Genomic DNA, 25826 nt, shown 5'->3' on the forward strand with positions numbered 1-25826 from the left:
CTGTGCTCACAAAACCACTGTACTAATCTGGCCAAGCTTGTTCTTCGTACATTCTCACAAATAAGCAAGTGAAAAATACATTGAGAGTCTTTTGAAGGTAAGAAACAAAACAGTGCAGCTCCTGACCTTTCCTGGTCTCTTAGGATCAGTGCACCATTGTGTTTAATACTGTCCATTTACTGAGATATTGATACATGGAACAGTAAGGGATATTTATTCTTTTTTTGTGGAATGGATGGCTTAATCATGGATGTGATTGTGTGAGTTGGAGTGCACCCTCAGTAACTTTTAATGCATAAAATGCTTCTCCCTTTATCTTACATTTTTATTTCTTTGGTGTGCTTTCTCATATGGATAAATATACTCTGCTGTAAGGGCAAATTTCTTTTTGGTAAATTGTTATAATATTTCTCAAAGAAAAAAATATAATTGAGATATATACTAACTTGATGAGATTTTCAATAAAGTCAAATTTAAGTCCAGCATTAGAGTTTTGAATCTGTGTTGCTCTGATATTTTTGAATTTAGAAACCCAGACCACTATGCTAAGCTGCAAAGACCCTCTCTGTTTGACATTTCAGGCTTATTGAAAAACCTAGATTGGTTTTATATATATAAATGTATTCCAAAACAGGCACATATAATCATGGTAACAGAGATAGCATTTTCAGTAAGTCTCTAAAACCTTTAAAAGCTTATCCCTGGGAAAAAAAAAAAGTGAGCTATGTTCTCTCTTACTTTATGTAGAATGTCTCATCTTCCATGTCTGTCTTTCAGGCATTCATTTAGCTGTTCTTACATGTTGTCAGATTGCTGTTCCTGTTTGATACTGCACTGATTTTGGTGGGACACCTTTCAGACACAGAAGCCTATCAAATATTGATCAGTGCTGAGGATGTTCTACCTTCCCTGACAGGGACTACCTTAATAATACATTAGACACGAGATTGAGGCATTACTGAAATTGATCCTGTTGCACTGTATTTCATTTAGACTAAACCTGCCTTTTAAAATTTGCATTCATATTTTCATGCTTTTTCTGTGTGATTTTCTTTTACAGTGGGTAACCTGGTATGTATGTTCTGTTCTAAAGCTCAGAATTACCATCCTCTGCTTAGTAGTGATGGCATTAATATGTATTGTGTGCAGTGGCAGAGAGCTGTACTCAAGAACTGAAACACCTGTGGGTGTAGATAAAACAAAACAAAACAAAAAAATAATTTTTAGTTCAGAGCTTTAAAAGTTCCAGGGAATTGTTTGAAAGTAAAAATTAATATTAGATTAATGCTAGTATTTCATAAGTCATATCAAAAGCTGCTGGTTTCATATAGTGTGAATAAGGTTTGAAGCACTTTGCAAAAACAAAAGGCTGACAGGAAATTAAATTCTGAATAAGAAATAAATATCAAGAATATTATGTTGTGGTTTTTATTAATAGAGGAAAACCCCAATGAATTCTGATGATATTAGAATGGAATGAACGGGATTGAACATCTCTCACTTGACTATTTTTATGTCTGCTAAAAGGTTATTATAATAACATAAAGTTGATAAACTTTTAATGTTTACAATATTTTAGCTTTTGCCCTAGTTAAAGCTTTCTCCATCAAAAGTGGTTGCAAAAGTGCAATGTGAAGAGGTGTCAGGTATTGCTCATACACTAAGAAGTTTAGAAGATACTCTAGAGATTCAGTCATGAACTTATCCTGTGGAAAGTGGTGCTCACTGGGGAAATCAGAAGGAAATTAAAAACCGTCTCACTTGTAAGTGGTAGCAATGGCTAATTGCGCCTTAACTAATAGTTTATTGAAAAAGAAAAAAACCAAAACCAACCCACACCTGAAGTGCAATCTGTTCCTTACTGAAAAATAAAAGAAGAAAAAGCCTTAAAGTACTTTCAAAAAGGATACTTTGCAGAAAAAAATTCTTGTAAATTTGGGAAGAATGTGGTTTCAGCTAAGAAGAAACTTTCTGTAAACAAGAGGTTATTTAGGGGGTAGGATATGTAGAGTTTATATATAAAATCTTTGAGTAGCTGGTGTCATCAAAATGCCTATACTGACCTACAGAAAGGCTTGGTGAACAGGAGAGGCCCTCATACAAAGTAGATAATGGCCCAAAAGTGAAGAGATACTGCTTTGGTGCCTTTGGATGGTGATGTAAGGTGGATGTAATTTGGGGTAATCATCATATGACTGATGGAATGTGAGAAAATTACTTTTTTCTTTTTAAGACTTATAGCATTTTCCCTATCAGTTCCCCACAGCTTTCTTTTTTGTCTGCTATGATTGAGGCCTTCTGATTACTTCTATACATTTCTTCCCTAAAGATTTTGTTACTTATTACTGAAGTAAAGAGAGTGACAATGATGAAAATGTCACAAAAGCTTAAGAGAGTTAGTTCTAAGGTATTGTTTGCTTGAACTAACATAATTATTTGGCCTCCAAAACTGAAGTAGAAAGGCAGGTAGAAATATTTTTTTATTAACATTAACATTAACAATAACATATAAATATAGCTCAAACGTGTCTGACAGATTTCCCTAGTTTTGGCCCAAAAATGAAGGTTATAGAACAGATGATAAAACATAGTTTGTAAGGGTCACTTGAACATTTTTTCAATTTGTATTTAATCTTAAAAAATGGGAATAATATCTTTTTAATGAGTTCGGTTTGTGTTGAATTTGTAACTGAAGTAGACTCTAAGAATTTCAAAACCAAGTAGAAATCATTCAGTCTCCAAAGAGAAGCATATATCAGCCTATAAATTAAATCAAACTCTTATAAACAACATTTTAGGGAAGTAGAATAATCATTAGTGGCCATAAAAATACAAAATACTGTTTCTTTTCTTCACAAGAGAAGATTTATTTTCTGCTATTACTTCATTTAATAATCTGAATTTGTGTATATTAAAAAATGTTGGTAAATTTAAATAATTTTGTTTTTATGTTGTTACATTTCATCATTACATGAATCACAATGAACTACATTTTGTTTTGAAATCAGAACTTAGTCTTTTTGCTAAAGTGTTTTGGTGAGCAGGGTTCTTTTGATGGATTGTAGCAGGTGCCCCATCAATTACAGTAAAAAGAAGTGTCATGACTGACCATTATTTAAGTAGAGACATTAGTTAGATTTATATGCTTTCTATGAAGGTAAATGTTGATGCTAGTGGAATGTTGGTCACCCAGTGAAGAGCAAATGCAGACGGTTCTTCTCACAACAGTGGTCCCTGTAGCATGTTCTTACAATGTTGCTACAAGTGAAACTGTGGGCTTTAATATCATGACTGTACCATTGTATAAAACACTGATCTGTCTTTACAGGACCAGAACTTCAGGGGTGATTTCTTTGTGCTGTCAGTAACTATGGCTTTAGAGGTTCCACTGTGTGAAATTATAGTTAGACTCAACACCTTCTTGTTAATCAAGAATAATCTGATGAGAAACCTGAAATCCTTAGTGTCCTTGAAGATAATGGGAAAATTTCTACTCGAGTCATCAGAGGCAAAATCTCATATTCAAAACTCTGAACAAATAAAGCATAGTTAGTGATAGTAAAAGATTCTTGGAATTGGTTAGAGTTGTGCAGAATTAATAAAAAGACAAAAGTGAGAAATAAAATATAGGGCAAGTTAGTTAACAGTTTCCACTTGTAAATTATGTAGGTTTTCTTACATGTGTATGATACTTGGTTATAGATTTTGTCTTCACTGTTTAATTACATCTGATTTCATGAAATGGACAGAAAATAATGAAATGTAGTCATTTCCAGAATAATATTCTTTCAAAGCATTGAACAGCTTCTAATACTTAAGATATAACTAATCCTTTCCATTTTCAGAGTAAATCTTACTGTTTTTGAAGATTAGAATGTAAAAAGAAATATCTGCCCACTCCTTTGAAATTCAGTATTAGACATTGCAGTATAAAACTTTAAAAGAGGCCATGTTTTCAGCTACATTGCTGTAAAGACAGATTAACTTTATTTTTCATATTTACTGCTGTATTTGATACAAAACTTTAATATATAGCATGTATTTACAAAACAGTATTCCACTGAGGTTTGGTTTTACTATGCTCAGTCATTATTTCCCTTACCCAGTGAAATTGGTCAGCATATTGTAGTTGCCTCATGTAAGTTTTCATTTGTTAAACCATTTTTCTTCCTGTTGCTGATGCAAAGTTTTTGTAACAGCAGTCATAGAAGTCAGTGTTTTCATAGAAACAACTTGTCATCCAGTCACTTGTGCAACAGTTATTACAATCATTGCATCTCAGTAAGAAAATCTCACCCCAGTCAGTTGCACAAAACTGAGTGTAAAAAGCGATTATCTATCACTCTAGGGTGACTGTGTCTGTGAGGAAAAGGGCAATGTGCTTGTGTAAATGAATCTGAGTGAACATTTGGAGGGAAAATGGAATTATTATGCAGCATTTGTATTATGCTGAAGGCACCGAGTCTTCCTCCATAATTGTAGCCATAATTCCTGCTGCAGCAATATATAAAATTTTATGGCATATATGATACACGTAATGAAAGGAAGAACTATTAAAATTATGATTTTGTACCAAGCTGAATGATGTATAGCATAGCAAAAAAAAAAGTAAATAAGATTTGTAATTACTAAGTGCAATTTAAATAGCATTTGTTTGTTTTATTGAGTAAAGAGGGAGTAGTGAACTGTTTACAGTTTCTTACAGGCAGCATAAAGAAATTTATTCTATAAGAAAACTGTACAAACATACTTTGCTGTGCACTGTGATTGGGTCCTACAAGTCAAAATGAACTGGATCCATCTGTTGAGTCTTCCAGCTCATGCATGTTCCTTGTGCATCAGCTTAGGTAGGGTTAATATGTCCTCCCCTGCCAAGAGGAAAGGGGCAGCCTTGGTGGCACATATGAGCAGTGTCTTGGTGTGGCCCCCTCTGTCCCTCTTTAAACACCCCCTTTCTTCCACCCCCATGACTTTGAACGTCCTCTGTATGAGTCTGAGAGTGTCAAGGGGTGGTGGTTGTTGGGGTTGCACAGCCTTGTTTCAAGCTCTGGATCACCCATTTTGCTGCGTTATCCATGTGCTGAGGAGTTAGTGAGAGCCAAAGGAGGGCCAGCACATCTGTGTCTTGTGACAATGATCTCACCCCAAGGTTTTTATTAAAACCCGACTGAATTAATGGCTTTTTGTGGCTGAAAAAGTGGGCTGAACCTGAACGAAATCCTGCTGTGCTTAATTTTCTTTACTTATCCCCTTTTATCTACAACAGATGAAAGCAAATAGATTATTGCTAATCTTAAATGGGATATTTGTCTGACAGTGGCAGAGCTGGTGGCCTTTTGCTGTTGGTTAGATGACTGTGAGTTAACAATAGGACGTTGAAAGAAGCAGCAAATTATCTACATTATCTGTTTCTGATATGCATCAAAATGCATTGTTCATTCTAATGTTATTCAGTGCAACTATATCCTGAGATACTTCTGCACCAGCCATTCAGGCCTTTTGGAACTGGGATTTTGAAGCTAAATGTTACATGCAGATAGGTGTTTCTATTTAACGATTTGGAATTTATTTAGTGAAGGAAGAGTGAACAGATAAAGGAGGATATTCTTTATTGCACATTAACTGGCATTAGAGCTCATCACTGACTGAACTCCACAGTAGCCTTGCAAAAATGTTTTAAATAATAGAATGATTTCTGTGTTAAATTATATATATTGGCCTTTTCTCTATTTTTTCCATAATTGGCTGAAGAAAACTCCATGATGTCTCTTAATGACTTTTTCAAAAGGCTTTTAATATACAAGGGCTGTATATGTTTCATTCAATTTTTGTACTATACCCATCTTTGCACTTTCAGAGACTATGAATGGTCTTGCAGCACCTGATTTGTGTCTGGATTGGCAGGGTAAGATACAGTAAGTAGGTACCTGCTGAATGTGACTGACATCAATTGTTCTTTTCACCCAAGGACCGAGAAGAGACAGTTAGACCTTGTACTACTTATTGCTGTAGAGCAGAAGTGTGGATCTCTCACACACTGACATGTTTAACATTTCAATGGTTCAGATCTTCTCCCAGGAATTCTAATTCTGCTTCAGCAGGCTAGTCCTGACATGGTTTCATGAAATGTGAAAGGAGAGGCAGTGAAGAGAAAAAGAAGGAGTATTAGTCAATGCTTTAATTTAATGGCCCTCTGAATTTTAATCTCAAAGTAGGACACATTTCTGAGATCCTTTGTTCTATGTTTTAAAACAGTGTCTCTGAATGGAACTACCTGTGGGATTGCAGAACACAGAGTATAGTGGGGTTGAAGCATCAGTGTGTTTCTGACTTAAAAAGCATGAGAGCAATTTCTCAAACGTGTTGCATTTTTTGAATCACAGTCAGCTTTCTGCATGCTTTGTGAGAGTAGGAGGTCAGCTTCTGAGAATTACATGCATTCTTTTTTAAAAAAAAAGATTGTAGAAAATTAATTTGGAGAATTACTTAAATTCAAATAGCACTAATATATGGCAAGTGTGCATTAATTAAGGAAATTACATCATATTAAATAAAAAAATTAATGAGCAATAGGTTTCATCCTGGACACATCCATCAAATGAGCTGCATATAGAGAAACATCTTCTTTTCCATGATACAAAGCAGATTATGATGTATCACTTAAACTTTTGTGGAGTTTCCCCCTTTTCTGTAGAAGAACTTTTCAGCATTTTACAGGGAAGTTTTCAAAATTCTTCCCACGTATATTTAGTCCAAATTAGCTTGCATCACTCTGTAAGTACATAAATTAACATAGTCAATATTTTTTCTTTCTCTAGGGTTTGGGAAAGAGGCTATACTGTATTATTCTAGTGTCATTTTGTTTTCTTGTTTTGAACTACCTTTTGTTAGAAAATGATTATTTTATCTGAAATATTAAGAGGAAGAAGAAAAAATGTTCAGGCAGGTCTTTTGGAATACTAATTACATGACCTGCAATTTTCATAAAGATGATAAATGTGATACCTCATATTTAGAATTTAGAAAGGAGAAAGCTATGGGATTTGAAGCTAGTCATATAACAAATTCTTTCAGTCCAAATTTTTTAATATTTGTGTACATACATTAAGAAATTTCCAATACTGTAACCTAAGAATGGATGCTGTTGAGCCTTACCAAGTATGCTACTTCCAGCTTTCTTACATAACTTTCAAATATAAATAGATGGAAATTGAGTTTGGGAGGAACTCCGGCATAAATTAAAACCAAGGCCTAATATAATTTGTAAAAAGATAAGGCGTGAGACATAAAAAATTAAAAATACTAATAAGGATAATAATGGGGTTGTGGAGATGGTAAGACGTCACAAGCAAAAGATTAGAAGTGAAAATGATAAATGAGTGCAGATATGTATTTATTATTAATTATCAACTTCTTGGTAATCTCAGCTCTATGCAATTTAGTGAAATTCATGACTTTCCCCCAGTGAACTGAAAAGTCAAACATCACATAGAAAATGCAGTTAATTTTCACCTAACATAGAGATTAGTTGTTGCTTTGTTGTGGTCCACATATATTGGATGAAAAAGTAATTCAAGAAGTACGTTGAATTTTTGTTCTTGTTGTGTAGGTTTTTGGGGTTTTTTTGAATGGCTTCTACTGAAAATGGAAGCTAAGCAAAGGAGGTCATAAAGGAGATGCCACATGATAAACTTCAATGAAGTCCAAAGGAATTACAGTTTTGAAGCATGTGGTCTTTTACCAACGACTGAAAATTCCTGCAGTCACTGCAAATAATCTCACCCCAGCAGTAGAGGCTCGTAAAGTATCTCTGACCTGAAAGTCACCTTTTATTTTTTTTTCTGTCATCCATAAGCCTTAAAATAAAGGGTAAAATAAGGCTACAAAACAGGAACAGAAGAAAGGAATGTATAGGAAGTAGTCTCTAGATGAAAAATTTTTTTAAAGTTAAATTTTAGGTTCTGAAATACAATTTTTTAAAAGTTTTTTTTGTATCAGTGTGGTTCAGGACAAACTGAGTTATACTATGCAGACTGTAAATATTAAAGTTTCCTCCATGAGACTTCTAAGTAATGATTATAAGTGTATGTCAGTGTATTATTATTATCAAATAATAATTTGATGCTGTTCATGTGGACTATTTCAGATTACTTAAATTTCAAAGGTTTATTGTTATTCTACAAAGATGCCATCTGATATCTTTATATTATGCATAGGTAACATTGCTTTTTTTATTATATGTTCAAAAATGCAAATCAGCTATTACCATAAATTCAAGGAGCCTCACTGAATCTGTTACTTCTGGAAGTTAGATAATCCCAAAATAATTCTAGCATCATAATTTTTTACACATAGGAATAAGAAAATTCACCTTCAGACTTAGTAGATATGAAGCCTCAGTTCAGCAAGGTAGAAATTTCTTCCTAACTGTAAAAATGAGAATTTCTAAGAGGGGGGAAGGGGAAGGGGAAGGGGAAGGGGAAAGGGAAGGGGAAGGGGAAGGGGAAGGGGAAGGGATCTTTGCTGAATTCTTGTCTTGAAAGCACAAGGAGGTATTTTACATTTAAAAACCTCTGAGAATAGAAGTTACTTATATTCCTCCTATGTTTTTGTTTAACCACAAACTGACTTATTGTTGTGCAGAAGTGGTGTTGGGTGAACACACTTGCTTCCCCAGGAAATGGGCAAAAATGTTCCAAAGCCATATCAGAGTAGGCTTCTAGATGGAGTGGTGGGAGATATGCACAGGAAGTGAAGGTGATTTGATAAGTTGGACAGTGTAACGTGTTTTTGCAGTGGCTCCTTTAGGGTTGGTATCTTGAACTTTTACAGGCAACTAGTCCAGGGAAAAAATAATTCCTAAGGCAGCTGAATGTTGTCAAATACACTGAAAGAGACTGAAAAAAATCCCATGATGTTGGACCTCTGTCTGGAAATTTTAGCCTGTTATTTGGACTTTATAATGATGGGATAGTTCTTTGGCCAAACATGGAAATCTACTGTGTACACTAATACTATACCACTATCGGGGTATTTTTTATTTTTTATTTTTTTTTACATTATTATTCATGCCCATAGAGAAAGATGCCACAAAACCAGGGCACAAACATTGTCTTCATCCCACTTAAACAGGAGTATTGTTTAGCTGAATGTAATCTGGAGACTTAAGAGAACACATAAACTCTGTTTCTCTTCTGTTGAGGAAGGTCTGAAAATGCAAGCTTTATCTTCCTGCCCTGTTCTTAAGAAAGTTATTTGATTAGCAGATCTTAAACCATTTTTGAAAGGTTCACTGCTGTGCTAGGGTCCTCTTTAAAAATCTCATACATGACACTACTCTCAAACCTTGAGCAGGACTAGTCGGTTCACAAGTGGTTAAGAAGCACTTCCATTTATGTATATGATAAATAATGTGTTGAAGAAAATTTTCTAGATATTGTGTTTCATATTAATGGATGGGTTCAGTAGCAGGATGTAGTAATTGTCAAACAGTATTCTCAATCCTTTGATGAACCCTTCTTCAAATAAGATGTTCATATGTGTGTTCATATGACCTCACTTTGCCATAACCAGACAGGTGCATTGGGAATGGAGGGAGAATCCAGAAAGGGAAATGCCCGGCCTAGTAAATGGGAAATTTAAAAGAAATATATTCTTTAGATCCCAGATCATATAAATTGGGATTACAAGATTTATTCCTTAAAAAGAAATCTAGATAGGCAGTTTTTTATAGGCTGTTCAGGGGGTTTCGCTAGATAATGTTGAAGTATGTTCAAAACTACAGAGATGTTTCCCTTCCTCCTTAAATTGTTTTAAGCTGAATTTAAATGATGGTCTGTAAAGGAAAAAGCTTGGGTTCTTGGCTGTCTCAGACTTTGTGCAGGCCAATCCCTGCAGGGATGAGCATGATCAGGTTCATGACCCCATTACATAGTGAGGGGTTTGTTTTTGAAAGTGAAGGAAGCACTGTTCTACAAGAAGTTTATGTACACCAAGATTAAGAAGGTGGCACATACTGTATTCTCAAACATGATGCCACAATTGTGGCAGCAGATTGTTTATCACTTGGTTTTCCCCTAAGACAGTCTCTTTAAAATAGGAGAGAGAGACCATGAGACTTCATGTCTTAAGGATGATGTTTTTTTTCTTTTGTATTATTAAAAAGTAATCATGAAAGCTTTTTCTCCAATGATTTTTACAGATGTAAAAACTTTTTTCATTTTCTTCCACCACATTGTAAGAATCTAAAATAACTGTGAATGTTGATGGATATTTACTAATTGTCACTTCTTATCATCTTTCCCAAATCATGCTCATGTTCAAGTGGTAGGTTACAAGTTCTCACAGCAGTAGTGTCAGACTCTCATGATATTTTATAGGTTCACTTTTAATGATTGTTAAAACTGCTTCTTGAAAATGCTACTATTTTTACAGAAGGCACTTAGTATTCAGAAGAAAAATAATAAAAAAAGAACCTGACTAGTTTTAACAGCAGGAAGATTACACATGAGAACATGGAGAAAACCATTTTTTTAGGCAGGGTTTGATGGCTGTAAAACCATGAGGAAATGCAACAACCTGGAAGTTGTGCTGTTGCTAGGAGAGGTAATATCAGCAACACACACACACACAAAATCTTAATTTTCAAAAGTGAAACATTTCCCAAAGAGTGAAACACTCTCTAATATCTTCTTTAGCATTCTAGTTTTCACCTACTTTAAAATCGGGATCAGTCAGCTATGCTTTATGAAGAATTAAAAATATGATCAAGTATCACAGGCAAGCATTAGAAAACACTTTTGAAGTTAGAACCATCAAAAAAGATTCCTTCTCAAGTCACTATATTATACTTGACAATTTCTTTTCCCTGATAAAATTTCAAACTCAGATAAAGCTGCACAATACCAGGATTTCTTAAGATCACTTTTTACTTGGGTGTACTTGTTAATTAGCAAAAGAAGATACCTTTTGGGTTCTCTGAGTAGCAGAGTCCTTGAAATTAAGTTTACAGAACAAGTGCTAAGCCATCATTTCTCATTGTCATGTATATGTCTCAGATTTAACTTGTCTGCCTTTACTCTCAGTATGTCCTTGTAGTTTACCCTGGTGGCATTGCTGTCACTTACCCTGAAAGCAAGAGGCTAGTCTCTTCCCTGGGCTATGTGGTCGTCAACAGATTCTAAAAATAGTATTTTGTTCTACTGCATGATCTTAATTTAGCTGAACTTCCTGCCTTAATCATTCCTTTGTGACAGGTTTGCCAAATCTCAGCTCCTCAAACATGCCTTACAGCCCCACAACACCCATATTCATTTCCTGCTTCAGTGTCTTATGCTAACATTGACCAAATTTCTCTTAATTTAGTGTGTCACTGGACTTCTGTACGGAGCTTGTTCTCTTTACATATCTGTCTTTCACTTTAATATTTCTAAAATGATAAAGGATGCTTATAAGCAATTGTGATTTAGATGGTACCCAAAACTGCATTGAAGTAATTTGTTTTCAGTAGGCATGTCACAAGCAATGAACTTTGATAGTTCTGGTAATCTTGTGTAAAGATTTCTAAAATAAAGCCCAGTTAGCATAGCCATGTGACTGAAAATGCAGGGAATTATTTCTTAATGCATCTCTGACCCTCTTTCCTTGATATTGTTACTTATTGCCAGCTTATTCCTAAGATTTACATATACTTCTCTTTTTCCAGTTTCTATCTTTTTTTACCTAAGTCTGCTAGGAGGAAGGAAAGAGGGAGAAAAGAAAACAATATGTAAAGAAGTTAGGTTCTTCCATATGCCTAAAGTACTTTACTTCAGCTTACCAGTCATAATTAGCATATGGAATACTATTGATGAAAAAAAGTAAAATAAAATTATCTTAGCAAATAAATGTATGTAATGAGGAAATGAAATTAGTTTTAAAATATGTTTCCATTTACACCTCTCACATTTTTTCTTTCTTTGGTTTTCTTATTAACTATCTCTTTCCTCTTCTATCATGTTTTTCTCCTCCTGTTAAATACTTTTTCCTCTTTCATCAGTCTTGTTGGACTGGCACTGTGTTGCTGTGTTACTTTTATTAATGAAGTCTCACTCTCTCTCAAATTTTGTTCCTACTTCCATTACTTTGGGGTAAGATGTATACTGAAAAAGAACCCTATAGCTTCCACTAGTTCCCTACAGGATGAGGGGATGGAGTCTTTAAACTATAACCTTTCCATTCCCTGAAATAGATTTTAAAGTTAACAAAGAAACTGTGACCTGAAGTCTGTCCTCTCCCCTAGTCTCTTGTCTGAAAGGCTTGGAAAGTAAAAAGGAAGAGCAAAACTCCTGCTTTGCTTTAGTGACTGAAGTGGAGAAGTCCTTTGGTACTGTTTAGTGCACCAATATAGATATTCGTGTACTACACTGGTGAATTTTGGTGATATAATTGGAATTTTTGAAATTTCAGTCCCTTTTGATTTCAAGACTTATGCTTAAAGTCTTTCACATAGGTTAAACATTGAAAAATACTTGAATTAAATAAAGGTATAAAAATTTAAGTCATCATTGCGTATGCAGTACGACTCAGTTTCAGTTACACATTCACAATCTAAATTTTCCACTGGAACCCACTTTTAAAAAAAGTTCACGTAAAAAGTAACCTATAATGAGGCATCTTCTGATACGCTCAGGGGTAGACACTTCAGAGCTGTCATTTGAGCTAGTTACGTTCTGCCACTTTCTTGTGAGTTTCCAAAATTATGAAGTTCCTAGGTCATGTTTATCATTATCAATGAAACTGCCTTCTGGCATTGAGGTAATTGTATAAAGCAACCTACATCCATGGTTTTTAACTGTCTTTTCCTATGCAGTAGAGTGGCTGTGAGAAAACTATTAAAAGTCACCCTTTTACTAATTTCTGAGTCATGTAGCCTGTTGTTTTGGAGAGTATTACTTGTCATGGACTAAATCCATAGAAGAGTCTGTACTAGCAGCTTAAGAACAAGAACAATGAATTTGCTGGCATTGCTTAATTACTTTTGCTTAATTCTTAATTAGAATTGCTTAATTCTATGAAGAACAACTGGCGTAATACTACCACGCCTGTGGGATTTGGGTCTGATTTTGGGTCTGGCATTTCCCTAGAATCAAGTTTTCTATGGTGGCTTCACAAACCTTCACATTCACTGTGTTGAAGGTTGTTTTCTTCTTCTTCCTCAACCCTCAGTGTTCCCAAGGAAGCAAAAACTTCCTCACTTTGATGTACCCTAACTCCTTTTTGCTGACCTACAAAGTTTTAGATTCCCTTCCCCATTCTTTTCACTTGTGGTAAAACCTTTTCATCATGACTTCAACATCTTCAAGTCTGCTTGACTGTATAGTTCACATTCTCATTATATTTTTTTCATCTACGTTTAGTGGGATGTGAAAGACAATCATAGAAGAAACTAGTGATATTAGTCCCACCTTTATTACAATTACCTTGCATCATGAATGTGTCTAGGATTTTACAAAGAAAAATCCTTCTGATTTTCAATGCTCGTCATCTTTGCTTTCAGTGAGCTCAAGAATGAATTAAAATCTGAACAGTAGTTAAAATTATATATAAAATTATATAGAAAATGTGTTAACTAAAATGAGTAATTCCCACAATGTGACCCATTAAAAAGGGGAACTACTTACAGCTATCCACCCATGTGTGCCCTGCACAGGTTTCATGGTGTGGCAACTCAGTGTTCTTGGATCAGCACAGTTTACCACTAGCCATTGTTTGTCTGAATCAAACTCTGCTTCTAAAAGTGGTGCACACAGTCGTTGGTGTTTTTTTCTGACTTACTGTGATAGCCTTGTAGCAGGATTAACACCCTGCAGGATAGGGATGTATGGACAGCTAAATGGGATGACCATTTCACAATCCCATTTCAAATCACTTCCATAAAAAAGGATTTTCTGTGAGGGGTGCTGCTCTCACAGGGATATTTTCTAATTAGCTGTAAAGTATTTCTCACTGGCTACTTAACTTTAACTAGACAGTGCTTTCAGTGCTGTGTTTTCCTATGTGGCATATTTTGCATACCTCAAATTCCCTTTTTATGCGTTTTGACAATGTACTACTGCAGGAATAGTTTGACAGTAAATAAACTTGACTTGATGATATTACAACAGTGTTGCTACAAATGCCTGCTTTCTGGATTCCAGAGTAGTTAAAGAGGCTTTTGCTGCAATCATACAAAAACTCAAGTGGAAGATCTAATTATGTTGATTAATTTTGAGCCAAGTTGTTGGTGTTTGTTTTCTATAAGTACTGAATTCTTCTATATAGAAAGATTTGCTCAAAAAAAAAATAAAAAATAAAAGTGAAATGTGGTGAAGGCTATAAAAAAATGATCATGGTATGTCTATTAACTAGAATTTCCTAGTTCATGCAGTGCATTATTCCTCCTTCCTTTGCTGGCAACCCTTTGAAATAGGTTACTGGGGGTTTTTGTTTTGTTTTGTTTTAGGGGTTTTTTGGTTTTTTTGTTTGTTTGTTTATTTGCTTGGGTTTTTTACCTTAACCTGAGGAAGTGGGTTTTTTCACTGGTAGCCTTTATAAGTGACTTTTCAGATATGGCAAAACTAGAAGCAACTGCAGTAAACCTTGGTCTTTCTCTCTGTTGTAGCTATCCTGTCCCAGGGATGATAAAACCAATGCATAGGTTTTATTTGTGACCACTGGAATTGTATTCATGCTTGTTGTAATAGGAATTCTCAGACAGGAATATTGCTGTTGATTACAGGACCTGGTAGTAGAAGCTAAGTTGCAGTTCAGACTTAATTCTAAATCCCTCAAATTGTCAGTTAAACACATTGCTTTAAATATTTCTAATAATCGATTTTTTTTGTTGTTGTTGTTATTGACTTGATTATTTATGGGAAATCTGTAAGTTCATATTTTATAAAACGGAAGGAAAAAAACAGTAGTGGAGAAAATCAGCAGCATTCAAGGATCAATGATCTGTCACAGTAAAGAGCAGTTTGTCTAAGCAACAGTGCAACACAGAGATCCCTTAAATAGGGATGCACTTTAAATAGGAAATCTGTGGTCTTGCTCTTACAACCTCCAGGTTTTTTTTTGTTCTCTGGTGTTTAACCTAGGTGATTCTTATACCAGAGTGAAGTCATTTGAATTCAGTGTCTCTGCCAGGAGTGCTGTTTACCAAAAATAAGTACCTGGTTTCTTCTGTTTTTTCCAGCTTGCACTGACTCAGTTTTCTTCTATAGGTTCCTAAACTGCCTCTGTGCCCATCTTCTTTATCATCTGGTAGCTTCCAGTCATATTGCTCAAACCTTCTTACACCTAATAGCCCAATTCTATTTCAGCAAAGAAACTGACTGTAGTTGCAAAATTTGTGATGGTGGCAATTTCTAAATAGAAAACAAACTCCAAATAACAATATGAAAATATGCACTGAAAGATGAATTATGGCACTTACTTTAGTGGGCTGCTGTAATTTCTGTTGCCATCTCAGTGGGAAGAACCTATAAGGTCTAGTGCCATTACAAATGTATTATGTTGTGATACATAGGTTGGTAATGTAAAACAGACAGTTTTTTGATTTTGTGAATATGAAATAGGAATATTCTTTTCAATGGTAGGAATCATTTCATAAAACCTAATGATAAAACAGTCTGAAAATGTGTCGACCTTATTCAGCTAATTTCAATCCCATCAAAATAAGGAAAGGTCATAATCAAATACTGGTTTGGTTATGGGATTGGAAATATGTGCTTTTTTATGCTTTTGTAAACTGGGGCATAAAATACATTCACATTATTTCAATTCAATAATCTGTAATAAGTCTGATATCATGTCCTTTCTTAATTTAATCTGGTTTCAATTTTCATTATTCATTGCATATTATTATTTTGATTTTTTTAAGGAGGTTTTACAGATTTTAAAGATTTCTCAGTGAATGATTATTTTTTCATTAAGAACTACTATTAACTCTGGACGTGACACATCCTGATATATGCAGGTATAAATATATTTGTCAGGTGTTTATAGAGGATCTAAAAATCTCAGATAAGTACTTCTCAAGTATTTACAAACATTAATTTATTTTCTAACCTCCTTTAGGACACTGATAAAATGTTTTTGGCTTGTTTCTTTTAACTTAAGTTAAATCTAAAGATGTACTATAATGTGGAAAGTCTCACTGAATTATTTGCATTAGGCATAATGCCAGAGGCATGAAATTTACATTTGAGTGTGAAACAATTGCCTTGGCAGAGGAGGGCCAGTATGTCTTCTATATGAAAATTTTGTGTTGAGATATAATGGAGGGAAAATCCAGACTGCAGTGCCAAGTAGTCAGAGAAGAACTTCTTTTTATCTCTGACAAAAGGCACTTTTATTTAGGCAAAACTGAGAAATTGTCTAAATCATGTCACAGTTCATGCAGCCTCCCGCGTATTGAAGAATAAGGAGACATTCAGTACAAGCTTGGGCTCTGACATGTTCACTGTCCTCTTTGAAATCACCTACATAACTGTATTTAGACACATCTACTGAATCACCAAAGGGTAACACTGGAAAAGTGAGAAACCAGACAAAAGATTTATTTTTTTGCCTAACAGCCTTCCAGACTTTGACCCAGAGCCAAACTTTCATGCTCCAGTTTTCCATAATGCATTTCACATAAAGACATGCAGCAACAGCCCATTGCCATTTAATATCACTGTTTTCAGATTATTCTCCTCTAATGCTGCTTTTCTTTCTGAAAGATTGTGTGTTGTTCTGTTTTTGGGGATTTTGGGGTTTTGTTTTGTTTTTGCCATTTGCAATAGTTTTCTTTTGCCAAGCCAGAACAGACTGGGTGACTCGTTAGGTCATTTTGTGGGTGTTTGTTCTGGGGGACACTAAGTAATTGTTAATGCAAACAGCACTGAATAAACAAACAAGATGCATTCACTCAGTTAATACTGCCTTCTGGATCACTGAATATGGAAAAATTGTTGTTTATAGAGTGAATCATTAATTTGGCTTGTGTATTAAATAGGCTTGCCACTAAAATAATAAATTATGACTGGCAGATAAATACCACACTGGTTTTAACCAACGTAAAATGAATGAAATATTAAAAAACATGTTAGCTACTAATTGCCAACTTCAATTCTTTTGAAGCATGAACTTTGCTAAGAGCTGGACATTTTGTTAAAAAGCTTTGTCAGGTAATTATTTTGCTCCCTGCCATAGAACTGCACAGGTTTGCTGATTCCAAAGTTCATCTCAGTCCTTGCACCTTTCAGGTAGATTGAGGTACATACAGCTTAGGGTCCTCCAGCTTTGTGAGCCTCCTTCTTCTTACACTGATTTACTAAATCTGTAATTCTGTGCAATGGATATACAGATTCCCCTTCCTGTGTTGAACTTTGTGAGGAGGTATGAGGCTTGAATCTAGAGACTGATGCCAACTTGCTGAGAAATTTTTCAGCAAATGAATCCAATATGTAAATTACTAAAAATCATTATGTTAACTGAACATAAGTAACTCAGTGGTCAAACAAAATATAATTCAAATGTGCTGGAAAGCAATAACTGAATGAGGGTTTATTAATCTGCAGTTACTCAACTGCTCCTTTGATTTACTGTGGTGTCTGCATGCCTCTGACTATTCTTCCAGTACCAAACACCTTGTGGCAAGCTAGATGGAATGAATATACATTCATGGAATTTGGTTTTGAAGGATTGTTTCTCTTTTTCCAGAAATATGATTATTCCCTGTAGAACATGAGATACTAGCTATGCTATATGTAAGAATAATTTCTAAATCTACTTTCCTATATATAATAGAGAATATTTGGGATTTAGTTTTAATTATTGCCTAAAAAAAAAGGGCTTTGCAGAGTTACAAATGTATGTATGTTTAATTTCCTAACACACACAAAAATGACAGGTATGATTTTTTTCAGGCATTTTTACAATGTAGAGCCTAAAATATCTTGGCAAGAATGGAGGCAGAAGGATTTCAACAGGCAAACATTAGTAGTAAACTATTATCATGAGTAGTTGCTGATCAGTCATTTGTGCCTTTGAAATATGGTTGTAGTCTCTTTCCCCATTAGCAGTTTAGACATTTCTCAGAAAGTAAGAATTTCTTGTGATTTTTCTCCATCAAGTAAGGCATATACAAGAGGTATGCAATGACATCATATGCTAAATAAAACTGCAGTTGATAATGCAATGTTTTTCCATACACTTGTTTGTGCATACAGTATTGTATTCTTACTTTGCACCAGTAATGCTGAGAATTGTTTCCTATTATCAGTAGTATTTCATTTGGCTTGTGGTATTTCTTACACTTCACAAAGTGTGTCTTCTTGATTTGTGCACACAATAATTTTTTTTTTTGTTTGGTATCTTATTTCATTCTTGTATACTGGAGTATTCAGTCATGGAATTACTTTGTGAAATTACATCTATTATACCACTGGAATATGACTTGATTTATTGTAAGAAGATCAGAGCATAGCTCAAGTGCTCAGTGCATTATCCTAAATGAAGCTTTGTCTCTGAGGGCTGCCATAGCCTTCATCTTTGCCATTATGCTTTAGCCATTGATTTCCCTTTAGAACACAAACGCCATAAAAATAAATACTGCTTGGTAAATGTTTCTTCAGTATTGAATAACTGCTTTTTCTGCCAAGGGGGTGTCAAAGTCTCTTCTCAACCTGTCTGTCACACACTGTTCCTTTTACATGCATCAGCAGGGGTGAACTAAATAGGTCTGATAACTCATTTTTGGAGGAGATGCAGATTGCAAGTCAAGTTGAAAGGACAGCAAGTAACTTTTCAAAGCTTGCTTGTTTACATATCTCTGATTGCAGTGGTTCCCAGCCCCTTTAGAGAAAGGCACACTGCTTTCTGCAAACCAGGCTCTGTCCTGGAGCTGTTTCCTCTGCACCTCCTGAATTCAAAGCCACAGGCAGCTCCTTTCTCACATTCTGAAGCACAGTTTGTCCCAGAGCAGCCTAATGGTGGGGAGGGGCAAAAAAGAAAAAAAATAGGCTGAAGGAAGCTCCTATGAGAGCTGGAAAGTTGCTCAGGTGAAAGTGGCTGTGGTTTGGAGATGGGGTTGCAGAGATTAGCAAGAAGCTTATCACGGATATCTGTAAGCAGTGGGTTTCACAATTTATCATTTTACAAATGTTTTAATTTTGCAATTACTTAGGTTTATATTTTCTGTCTTTTTTCATGTATTACAGGAGGATACAATTAGCAATCATTGGGGCTTTTACCATCATAAGATATAACATTTCTGTATGATGCATGATATGTATTCCTGTAATTTAATTATCTAGAGTGTTTATTTGGGGTATAAATGCTGGAAACAATGACATTTCTGAGATGATTTATGGGGTACTGCACTTTGTAATCAAACCTTCTGTGTGCTGTTTGTAAAATATCAAGTGTTATAAAATTGCTGATAGTCAGAAAAAGAACATTGATAATGGGCTTACATTCTCTGTGCAGCTGCAGATGAAAATCTGTAGGAAATAGAGGGGAGCAGAAGCAGTGGCAGCTGTATTGCAAAGATTAGTAACTGAGATGTTGCCTGCCTGAGAAACGCATAAACTCTCTGCAAGGAGTTTTATTTTGTGTTGAGAATTATGTAGCTTCAGCTTTATATTTTAGACAATATTTTATTAGTAACAATTCTTTTTTTCCCTGTGATAATACAAGTATTTCTGAAATAAGTAAATAAATGTATTATATCTAAAAACAAAGAATAAAAATGGAGTCATACCAAGTTATAGAAATGAAGAGGTTTAGATAAGGTTTAGATCAAAGAAGTGCTAAAACAGAAAGAAAGTGGAACTGTCATTGACTGTGGAACCAAAGTTACCCAAATCCAAACTTTGCAGAGCTTTTATTAAGGCAGAACATAACACAAAAGAATAAACTTTGACTGCGGTAGGAATTAATGACCTGCCATAACCAGGGCCCAAGAAGGGAGAGCATTGTTCATTACTACAGTTTATTTTTCAAAGATGCATGCTCTTATAGTTCCAGGAGGCTAAGAAGTCCTCAGAATATTTGGCCAAGGTGAGTAGTCTCTTTTTGACTTCAGTTTACTCAGCTGATAAAAGAGTTCATAAAGATTACAAGGAAACATACTTTGTAACACAATGACTGACCCACCAGAGAGAAAAGCTTTGAAACAGTAATAGTGACCTTGATTTTATGAGCACTTTTGATAGCAGAATTACAGTTCATTATTGGATCTTGGTGCTCATGTAAAGCTGATAAGGAAGGAATGTTGATGGGTCCTTTTTAAAATTTCTGAATTATAACCTAGCCAACCTAGGCTGTCTCTGCTAGAAATTAGTCTAGAGCACAGGCTGTGAACCAGGCAGAGCTCAATAAATAGAGAACATTAACCTTATATCTGTGCTGTTCAATAAAACTGCATTCAGGGCAGCAAAATAAATCAAGACACTTAATGAAAATATTTTATTCTTATTAAGAAGTTTAATTGTAAGTATTATGACTTAAATTTTTGCACTATGTGAGGAATTTTAAATTTTATTTTAAACTTAGGCTAGTGATGCAAATTTTGTGTTGATCAAGTACTATACCTATACAAATAATGGCAAACACATAATTAACGCAAAATAACAATGAATGAAACTTCTGTTTTGCCCAGGAGTGTTTTGTGTTTCCTGAAAATGTTACTGACTGGTGCATGAGTGGTTCTATTGCGGACCCAGCAGCAGGACACTTAGTAGCCTCTGCTAACATCCTGTCCCAGTGGCTTTACCACATAAATAAATGAATGCATAAGTGTCCACAGCAATGAACACACTTTAAGTAAAGGCCAGGCAAAGTAATAATCACAGGATTTAGTGTGACATTTTGCCAGCACTCACTCGTACTCCTGACTTTTCTAACATTTGTTTTTCAACTCATAAATATTTCTGCAAAGTAGGCACACTGTTAAATGACAGCAGCTTCTGTGGAGAGATTAGGTACATTAATAAAATGTGAGACAAAAGATACTGGTGAGTGATGGATTTTAATTCGGGAAGAAAAGAAAAAAAAAAGTTTTTTTAAAAAGAGAGGAGAATGTTCTGAAGAGCAACACTTAATTGTCTCTGGTTTTGTTACTTTTGAGTATACTCTTACTTATGAAACAAAAATTGGAAAACACAAAAAGAAAGAAATTTACACTTGCAATAAGAAAAATATGTTTGAATGTCCTGTGAAAGGGAGGAAGTGGTGGAACACAAGCTTCCTTTGATTATATTCAATGAAACCAGGTTGTGTACTTTATAAGAACAGGAGCAACTTCTAACATCTTTCTAATCCTGTTGCAACTATGATCATTTTTCCTTTTAACCAATGGCTATAACTGGACCTAGCAAAGAGAGGAGCAGTTGCTTCTCTCAGACAGATAACTTTTATGTTTTGCTATATCTTTTTCATTCTAATGAAATCTTTCTCTCCATTTTAGACAAATATCACTTGCTGTGTCATAGCACATGGATTTCAGGACCGCCTGTGAAGAGGTAGGATCAGATTTTTTTTTTCAAACAGTAGTAGAATGAAAATCACTGAATTCTTAATCTTTTTTATATGCAAGATACCTTTTCCCCCCCTTTTTTATTTCCCCCTGAAGTTTTAGGAATTATATAGTCGATGTCATTCAGCTGATCAGTTCATGGTGGCAGATGGACTTTGTAGTAAAAGATGAAAGAATTTGCTCAAGTGTATTTATCACTAGATCTCACCTCTGTTCCCATTTACCTCTTTAGGCACAATGTAGGTGCAGGCAGCTACATTTTGTGTGAGCTTTGCTCTTCTTGAATTGTTTATATCTGAAAGCCTGTGCATGGAGAAAAACATCAGTGGAGTCAGGAATTTGGTGCTGCTCAGCAGAATCAAGGGGGAAATGTAGAAGTATGGGAGGGAGGTGGGTGGGGAGAAGGGAAGCTGTGAAGATGACCGAAATGAAAAGCAATTCCATTCAGATGTAGTGAGGTAAGAGAGTAATTTTTGCCTAGAATTAGTTTCATAATGTCAATGCAAAGTACTTCAGTCTCCCTCCACTAGAGATGAGGGAAGTGCTTTCTGTGTTTATACTAATTTGCCTTAAAGAAAGCAAATAAAATGTATTTGTAGACATTAGCAAGGGCATCTTATTTACTGAGTGATTGTCTATGAACAATTGTTTTAATGTGATTTTAACAACTTCAGCAATTGAGACACAGTGAGAACAATTTACAGCAAATTATGTAATGATTTTAAAGCCTTATTATAATTAAAAAATAATGACAATTACCTGTAAACTGAAAACCACAAACAGCATTTAGGAAGGTAGGACTGGAAACAAGAAAACTGGCTACAACTTTAAGACCATGATCCCATGAAAAAATACAAGTGAAGGGATTGGAACAGCACTAAAATGAAGAACTAACTGCAGATAAAACCAATTGTGACTTGAGAATCAGTTGGAATAAATTAGGGGAGAAGAGAAAATAAGAATAAATGCTTAATCATGACAGCATCTGAAAGGAGTAGTAGGGTCAAAAAGTAATATTAAAATGAACCTTGCCTTTGGGAAGGAATACTGTGATGTTTTTCCAGGATGGTATATATCAGGCTTTAATATCTCAGAAGATGTATGGTGTAAATTCTATAGCAGTATATCCCAGATTATTGGCATGGAAGAAAGCATTCTTATTAATCTTGAGGTTTAGCTTTTCAAATAGAATATTTTCAGTTGGAAGGAGCTTGAAATGATCATGTAGTCCCACCTCCTCACTGCTTCATGGCTGACCAAGAGTTAAAGCATGTTATTAGGGCATTTTGATACTGTTGTTGTTGTTGTTATTATTATTATTATTATTATTATTATTATTATTATTATTATTATTATTATTATTATTATTATTGTCATCATCATCATCATTATCATTATTATCATTATTTATTTATTTATTTTTAATGCACTTATTCAGGTAAAGAGGAAGATAAGTATTATTTTCATAGTTTTTTATGCTATTCTTTAAACTCTATAGACTCTTTAGGGGTAATTAACTTCACTCTGTGTCCAGCAGATATAATGACAAGAGCAGCCACAGAAAGATGACTTGGCATATGTGTCCTGTCTTAGCCTTTACAGCACAAGTACTGTACAGACAGATCTGTTTCATTCCATATCTAGTTTCTAATGGGGGCATTCATTTTAAATTTAGCTCTTCAAAAATCAGCTGATTTGTGGAGCTTCCATGGTAGACAAGGGAAGGAGAGGATGATTCAACCCATCCTAAAAAAACTCCACAATCTGGAAATGGCAAAGAAAATCCTTTAACTGGCATTTAAACAAAATTAAATGAGGTGGATTCAACCCCAGTTTCTATGTTTTATGTAAAATGGGGTTTGTACCACAGAATCAGTGGTGTCACTTCCAAGACTATGGTCCATCTCCTTCCTTCCAAAAAGAAGTTAATAAAATACAAATTTTCAACCTACTTTCATCAAATGCCTGTGTCTAAATAAATAATCATCAGCCTTATGCTTGCACATAGTGTCATTTTTAACTAAAACCTTAGCACTATGATTGTAGTGCATCATCTGCTTTGATTTTTCTTTGAGGGAAAATACAATGAACTAGATCTGAAAGCCCAAGAGAAGGGAGGCTGCTGCAGCTCCATGTGCCCAGAAGAGTCATGAGGGTGAAGATGTATCCCCAGTAGGCATATGGAGGCAGAGCACACATACACACTACATGTACCCATATATATTTTTATGTACATGATGGGCTACACAGATCCAATAGCAGCACACAGAGCACTCACAAACAGCACCAATGCCCTCACCCTGTTCCCCTCTCTGGCTGAGCAGGATTGAGGTCCACTTATTAGAGTGTATGTACATGTAGATGTATATATCTCACTCGCTCACGTTGTGAGTGCTGCCAGCAGTGGGGTTTAGACAGTTTGCCCAGTGTGCCCAGCACCTATCCCTGAATCCCAGCCTCCAGTCTCCCAGTCTAAGTTGGGCTCAGGTCATGGCCTGACAAACACACTGACTAGAAAACTGCATGTGACCAGTCCCATTTTTTCCACCTTAAGTCTTTATTTTCAGGTACTCATTCCCCACCACAAAGCACTGAATCCCTTCCCCTGCCTTTGGTTCCTCCCCTAAACATCCCATAACGGGTCCTGAGCAATCCAAAACTGCATTCCACTGTGTGCCCATGCTCCCAGGCACTGACCTCCACTCACTCCAAGAGGTGCTATGGCATTTTCTTACCATTTTGGGTTTCACACTCAGACACTGGAGCTGAAGATGTTTTAGGACAGCCCTGGCATGGACCAAGACTGGGTGTCCCTTTCTGAGTCCCTAATTTGGATTCCCACCTGTTGTCGTGGTCCTGTAGTCCTTTGAGCTTCGACTGATGGAACTGGGCAGGGATGGACTTTAAATATCATCCAAGTATTAATTAATTACTTAATAAAATATTTCACTTGAGGTCAATATAAGGTGTAATCAGATCAGGTATTTCAAGTTACAGTATATATCTTTCACCTATTACTTTTAATAAAATTTTCTTCATACCTTAAAGTTTGCCAGATTTGTCACCAAAACTTCATCTGTTACCTGAGCTGCTTATCCAAGTGGTGGTAGTGGCTTTAAAAGGACCATTGTGCCAGTACATTCTTAATTAGCTTGTGGTTCTATTCCATCTTGTCACATCTTTGGCACTAGTTTAGTCACTTCAAGCCACAAACATTTTGCTGATGTTTTATTTGTTTCAGCTATTGGTATGAAAGGTAAAGTAGCTGTAGACTTTGCACCAGGTGTTTTTGTTTAATTGGTTCTCTAGTCAATGCATTTAAAACTTTCAGGCTTCATCCCTTATTGTATCAAGTTCTCAGCCCTGCTACATATGTGGGAAAAATATCTCTATGCCAGAATAGTTCGTAACAAGTTTTTAATAATGGCAATAACATCTTTTTGTGAACTATCTTGACTAACTGATCTTCCTCCTCCCCTTTTTGTTTCCTTTCACCTTCATATCCTGGTGCTGTAGCCACTACACTGCAGAAGAACTGAGCCTGCTCTCCCAAACTGGTGAATGCAGCTCAGATTCTTGTTGGTACTTCCATCCTTAGTAATGACAGTAAATGGTTTGAGCTGAGTTTCAATTAGAATAAAGCAAAAATTTTCCACATAGATGTACTGAGGCTAAAGCATGTTTTTCATGGTGTCCATGACATACTAATTTTTTATTTTTCCTTAAATGGCTTTTCATTCTAATTAGCTGCTGCTCTAGTGCACTGGAGGTCTCTGAGGGAACCTCAGTTCTTTCATAGTACTGATGCTTTCATGCATCCCTATTTTCTTCTAGTGTCTACTAGTGAGATTTGGTTTGAGATTTGGGCAGTGAAATAGTCTTGTCTCCTTATAGGTGTGCACTTTGTGCCTAAGTTCCTACAGCAGATCTGATTGGAGCAGTCAGGGTTATTATAATGTGAGATTAAACACAGATATAGTAGACAGGTAGAGTTTGTTTTCAATCTCAAAATAACTTCTAGGATCCTAATGATTATTTTCTCCCCCAAGCACCTTATCTTCAAACTGTCTTGCCTTTCAAGGTACCTTAAAGTAATATTATTCTGCAAAAAAATAACTTCCATGCTAGACAATGGAGACCTTACACACATACACATATTTTTTTAAGGGAAACTATGTGTTATCTAAAGAGGTGACTTTTTAACTTCTGTTTTTTTGTGTGTGTGTTTGTGTGTGTTTGGCTTCTCTGCTTTCTGCTTGTGGGATTTATTTTCACTGTTTCA

General features: G+C 35.3%; 1 protein-coding gene across 2 annotated transcripts in view; it reads left to right on the forward strand.

The window, feature by feature from the left end:
* SNTG1 (syntrophin gamma 1) overlaps positions 1 to 25826 on the forward strand; it is a 318531-nt gene that overhangs the window by 137193 nt on the left and 155512 nt on the right. For both annotated transcript variants that reach the window (XM_015619338.2, XM_033512256.1), the window contains exon 2: positions 21476 to 21530. In XM_015619338.2, coding sequence (XP_015474824.1) covers positions 21504 to 21530 — 27 coding nt within the window. In that variant the 5' untranslated portion in view covers positions 21476 to 21503. The remainder of the gene's footprint in view (positions 1 to 21475; positions 21531 to 25826) is intronic.

This window comes from Parus major, chromosome 2 (assembly GCF_001522545.3).
Source record: "Parus major isolate Abel chromosome 2, Parus_major1.1, whole genome shotgun sequence".
Classification (NCBI taxonomy): Eukaryota; Metazoa; Chordata; class Aves; order Passeriformes; family Paridae; genus Parus; species Parus major.